The 6,000-nt window shown below is 44.6% G+C and overlaps 1 protein-coding gene across 1 annotated transcript in view; it reads right to left on the bottom strand.

The window, feature by feature from the left end:
* jph3b (junctophilin 3b) overlaps positions 1 to 5,510 on the bottom strand; it is a gene marked incomplete at both ends in the record, with an annotated part of 52,913 nt that extends 47,403 nt beyond the window's left edge. The window contains one exon of the mRNA XM_084555716.1: positions 5,129 to 5,510. Within this exon, the coding sequence (XP_084411842.1) occupies positions 5,129 to 5,510 (382 nt within the window). The remainder of the gene's footprint in view (positions 1 to 5,128) is intronic.
* Positions 5,511 to 6,000: the final 490 nt, after the last annotated feature.

Genomic DNA, 6,000 nt, shown 5'->3' on the forward strand with positions numbered 1-6,000 from the left:
ATAAAAAACTAATAATTGATCATATTAGTTGAAGCGGCAGGGCGGCATAGTGGCTTGGTGGTTAGCACTGATGCCTCTCGGTGAGAAGGTTCTGGGCTCGAATTCATTGGCCGACTGGGGCCTGTCTGTGTGGAGTTTGCATGTTCTCCCTGTGGCTGGGTGGGTTCCTAAGGTTTTCCTGGAGCTCCTACTGATGCTTAAAACTACATGTATGACTGGGGGATGCAGAGGAACACGTTAAAGGGTGACAGAGAACAGTTTCCTCCCACATGTTCAAACAAGCTGCAGATATATTCCCTCAGATTCAGTATTTTTCATTTACCTGTCGTAATTTCCTCCAAATCCCAGAATCCAAGCAGGCGTTCTGATTTAATTTGGCTTTGGTATCACAGCGTAGATAATAATTTATATGGATGCTCTTGCATAACATGTTGGAAGCGCTGATAGTAGGCTTTAGCACGCTAACGGGACAGGTTAATGGAAGAAAAATAAACTTTTAATTCAACTGTAGTGCATTCGCCAACAGCTGGGGAAGACGAGGGATGCTCCTGAGCTGCCACCTTTTCCTTCCCACATTTTGTCTTCTCATAAGTTCACTATCTGGGTGCGTTTGAGCTCGTCACACGTCCTCCACTGCTGTAATCTCTTGCACCACTGTTGTGTACATGGTGACAGTTGTAATCTCTCTTTTATTTTTTGTGACTCACTTCATTCGTCGCTAACGTGATTACTGAATCTGTCTGTTGCTCTCTTTTCATTTTTTTTACTTCCACTCCCTCTCTCTCTCTCTTTGTGAGTGTGTGTGGTTGTTAATCAGTCAGCTCAGCTCTTCATCTCAGTAAACACCATTAGCCCGGAAGGCCGAGCCAGCCAATCAGAGGCCGGTGGAGCCGGCCGGGCGGCCAATGGAGACGAGGTGCACCGAGTCCCTCGTGACACGGTGACCTGCTGCATGTCGGTGAGCGTTGCTATGGAAACCCTACTGTACAGAGCAGCTCGGTGAAAATGCAGCGGAGCGAGGGAGGGATGGAGGAAGGAGCGAGAAGGAGGGAAGGATGGGAAGGGAGAGGAATGCTGGCAAACGTAGCAGAGGAACGAAAAGAAAAGCCAAAACAGCGGCGGCCAAAGGCGGAGGAGGAGGAGGAGGACGAGAAGTGTTTCCTAGAAATGTGGCATCAGTTGTAGTTGGAGGGGAAATGTATCTAAGTGCACAGCGTGCTTTAAAAAGTATGTAGGCAGCAGAGCATCTCTGAATGCTCTGGATCCTGACTGATATTGCTTCGGACGTGACAGAGGCCTGAGGTTGCTAAGGTGGACTGTCAGCCTTCATATGAAAGCAACCTGTGTTCGGTCATATCAGAAAACCACGACCTCTTCAAGGCTTTAGTTTATGTCAAAAAGGTGCAAAATATATTTAGTCTTAACAGGTAAGGACCGTTGTTTGCAGACTTTGTGCTCATGTTTATGATTAATTTAGCAGAAACACTGCAATTTAATTTCCAGCACACAAGCAAGATCATTAAATCCAAAAACACTGGCAAATAATTTTACTGTTGGGCAGAAAAATATTTAATTTCTAGGGTCAAACCATCAACAAGTCCTTGTTTTCATCTCTTAACTGTTCAATCATCAGGAAAGACTTCAACACACATTTACCGCTAGCTTAGCGCCACGTTTACAAGCCCATATTCCACTTTTACACAAGCAAAATGTACATTTCTGATAACAAAACAACTTAGGTATTCATTTGAGCCTGATCCCTTAAATAACAAACTCGTAAACTATTCCTTTATCTACTAACTTCCACATTCACACAGACAACCTCCGTCTGTTGGAGAGGATTTGTTTGCATTAACGCAAACATCTAAATGTGTTCTGTTTTACTATGAGCATAAAACATAAATCAGCCACCAGATACATAGATAGATAGTTGGACTACGTTGTCTATAACTTATGGTAGACAAAGCTAGCAACTAGCTAGTCGAGAGCTTCATATGTTCAGCCAAATTCAACGTAATCACAGTAGTTGGTGGAGACTAAAACGGAGCTATTAATCGCTAGCCGTCCTGTAACGTATGGCAGCTACACTTCGTACACTCAGTAACTAAAAACCTGCATATTTAGTAGCAGGTTAAGACCAAAACAGAGCAGGCTAAAAACCCCTGTACCGACCCACCACTTCATGGCAGACAAAATTAGCAACTAGCTAATCAAAAGTACGGTAACCAAAAAGACAAATAATTCCAGCACTCATTCCAGCAGTAACTAAAGAGCCAGATATTTTTCAGAGCAGCAGGTGGAGACCAAAATAGAGCTCATAATAAGAGAAAGTTAGCAACTAGCTAATAAAAAGTAGAGCAAAGTTGAAGACAAATAAGTGTCAGAGTAGTATGCTAGCTCCCCAGTATGATACAGTTAGCAGCTTGCTATTCATACACTCTTTTCAGAGCAGTAGGTGGAGACCAAAACAGAGCTAATAATAAGAGAGTGTCCTACTTAAGCTAGTGCGACCTGATGCTAATGAAAAGCACAGGAAGTAACGAGACTAATAATTGTCTGAGTAGTTGGTGGAGACTAAAATGGAGCTAATAATAATTAGTGTTCCTGTCAGCAGTGCTAACTGAAGATGGCAGACCAAGTTAGCAACCAACGAATGAAGAATGCTAATGCTTAAGGAAAACAGAGGAGGCCCAAAAACATGCTAAATGCTACTGCTGCTCTGTGTCTGCTGAACGTGCAAAGTTGCTGTCGCTGTTAGCTGCAACATGTTTGATGCAAAAAATAAAAGTAAGAGCCGTAATTATTAGTACTTTAACTATAGAAATGATTATTAACAATCAAGTTAACAAGCAGCCACAATGGGACCAATGTGCTCAACCTGAGATATCTTTAATCGTTTAGTGTTTTCGCTTAGTTAACTTATATTTTATCTTGCCTCGAGCCATAAAAAAAAAATAATGAATACAGTTCTATTTATAAGCTTTTAAACAAGCCAGGAGTTTGTTTAGCCACAAATCTGGAAAAATATTAACTCATTTGAATTAAACTAGCACTGAGCTAAAGATAACCCGTGTTCAACAAACACTTTTATTACTTCCTGTATCTATAAAAAGGCCAGATGCTTGCTGTTATAATAAGGACACAGTGTACTGTCAGAGCTAGATAAACACTCATAACTAGGCCAATCTCTGCTGCATTTACAGTATGTGGGTTCAAACGGAGCTACAGCGACTTCTCAACGCGTCCATTTTTGTCTTTCCCTTTCTCTCCGTAATGATCTCACTCATCTCCTGATTAGTGAGTATCTCCCATAATAATCACGATAATCATCCGTGCAGCGGGCCATCTTTCCGCTATGTGTTCGTCATTTAACTGATCCGTTCATCCGTCAGTGTGTACATCTGTTGATCCATATATGCCCCGCTCTATCAGTCCGTCCGTCCGTCCCATCTGTCTGGGCCCATCCGTGAGGCCCGACTTCTTCCCCTTCGTCCTGAATCAACCCTTTAAACCAGTCTGGTCTGCAGATTTGATCAGGCTGCTCGGTGCTATGTGTGCGGTGGAGAGCAGCATTGTAAAACGGCCTGCTAGTTGTAAAGTTATGTAACAAGGCTTTAGCTGCATATGTATGCTACTGTCAGCTCGGTGCTCACACACATACAGACGGATTTCATGTGTGTGTCTGTGTGTGTGTGTTTCTATTTTTAGCTTTTTACTGCTATCAAATGAAAAAAAAAATAAAAATAATGCACAATCACAAACATTGCACAAACTGCTCGGCATAAAAACGGTCACATCCGTAACCGTGAGTCGTGAGGAGGCTGCTGCTAGGCAACAGTTGACATAGAAGCCACTGAGGCTAACAGTTTAGCAAGCTAAATGCCGGGTTGAGATGTAATGAAAAGATGAGGCGATTGGGAAGATTTAAAAAGTGAAAAAACTTGAGTACTCGGACTTTATCAAAACTAAGTCGTGAATAGCACAAGACGAGGTGTGAATGCGGTAAACTAACCACGTATGAAGGCGCCATGTAATACTCTACATGCATTTAATTGGCCGACGCATCGTTTGGCTGCATTATAAGATTCAACCTGAAGATACTGTACATGTTTTGACTTGTGTAGCTCTTCTAGAGGCTCTCATTCCAGAGGTGTCAACCATTTTGGTGCCGACCGAAATAGCTCAACAACTGTTGGACATATTGGAACAAAAATTGGTAGAACCATTCATAATTATCTTCACACTCTACTAGCTTGACAAATAGCCCTGTTTTCTCTTGATAAGAAATAACTTATGCCACTAGTGGTGATGTCGCACTGGGACAAAAATATCTGAAACTTCATCTTCTACGGTGACACAGAAGAATTTCTTGTGTATTGTATGACATCAATAGTAGCCTGTGATCAGGTCATAATATATCTAAAACAAGGGTAAAACAAAAGCAAAAAAGACGCTGAAATGTGAAATGTGTTCCAGAAAACTCAAATAAGTCCATTTGCCTTTGTCTTAGCCTTCAGGAGATGTGAGGGTACTCATTATAAAAGGGTGAATACAGGGATTTAATGTCTCTGTCCTCTCTGTTAAATCTTAACAACACTGTAGTCTTCTGTTTTCTAAAATGCTTTTTTGGGACTCGTTACTTAGGAGCTGCTGTCCTCCTCTGTCCCTCCAACCTTTAACTCATCCCTTAAGACTAAATGGCCTGAATTGAAGGTTTCCAAACACATAGCGTGTCCTCGTGCAGCTGAACTTGAGGACTGAGGACTGAGAGAGGACAAGGAAGACAGATAAAGGAGACAAGAGATATAAAAATCAGAGCACAGACACTGAGATTCATTTTTAAAGTCCTCTCGCTGCTGCCGCTGCTGCATGAATGTGTGTGCGTTGGTGTGTTAACAAGGCGCGGCAGAAGAAAGGATGACCTGAGAGGACCTTTAGAAAAACTCCACCTCCTGTGCATCTGTCACCAACCTGTCAATCAGTCTTGTTTTTGCAGTGGACAGTTGTCAAATATTGCTAATTGACAGCCCCTGTTTGGTTCACACATCCTCACACTCCTGCTGTCACACACATACCGACCCCGAAACACCCACAATGCATCTGCCCGTGCGTCTCGCCTCCAGCTTACCTCCATCCGAGTAAGTCTCCGTTCCATATCCATCCTGCAGCCCGTTGTTCCACGTGCCTTCGTACTTCCCACTCGTGCCCGTGCTTTCCCGCACGCCGTAGCGTCCTTTAAAGCCGTGCGTCCACTCGCCCTTGTACACCCAGCGGCCTTTGTTCTCAACGCCCACACCGTGTCTTTTGCCCTGAGCCCAGGTGCCCTGGTAGGTGTTCCCACTGGGCCAAGTGTAGACGCCCAGCAGCTCAAAGCCATGGGCCCAGGAACCGCAGTACTCGCCCTGGCCTTTGGGTCCCGTGCAGATCCCATGGCCGTGCGCCTTGCCCTCCTCCCACCCTCCGCAGTATGACCCCCCATCGTCAAAGTTGAACCTGCCGCCAGTGGACATGCATGAAATAGGTCTTGGCAATTCCCCTGAAGCCTCGACAAAAAGAAAAAGAAAAGAAAAAGAAAACAACGGGAGAAAAAAGAAGGACAGGTTGGTGCTAGAGCAAGTCCATGGAGCTGAGTTTGGAGGTTGGTGTCTGGGGTGAGGAGGACAGAGTAGGGGGGGAGAGGGAGAGGACTCCCACACAAATCAAAAAATGCCACCCTCTGATTTCAGCGAGCCTGGAGAAGGAGGAGAAGGAGAAACGAGGTGAACACGAAAAGTGGCCCCCTCACAGCTGTGTCAGGGGTCTCCTGTTGTGGTGGTAAAGGGTTAGCTGTTCACACCATCCTCTCGGTGGGCTCTTCGTAGCTTCGGCTAGCACTTCCCAGCTTCTCTGTGGCACATGCAGGTGAGTGAGGAGGAGAGTGGGCCCCGAGCTGCCATTATCCTCTCTCAGCAGGAGTTTAAACCATCAGGCAGCTACACCGGCCTGCCTACACGGTCCATA

Source organism: Chelon labrosus, assembly GCF_963514085.1.
Source record: "Chelon labrosus genome assembly, chromosome: 11".
NCBI lineage: Eukaryota > Metazoa > Chordata > Actinopteri > Mugiliformes > Mugilidae > Chelon > Chelon labrosus.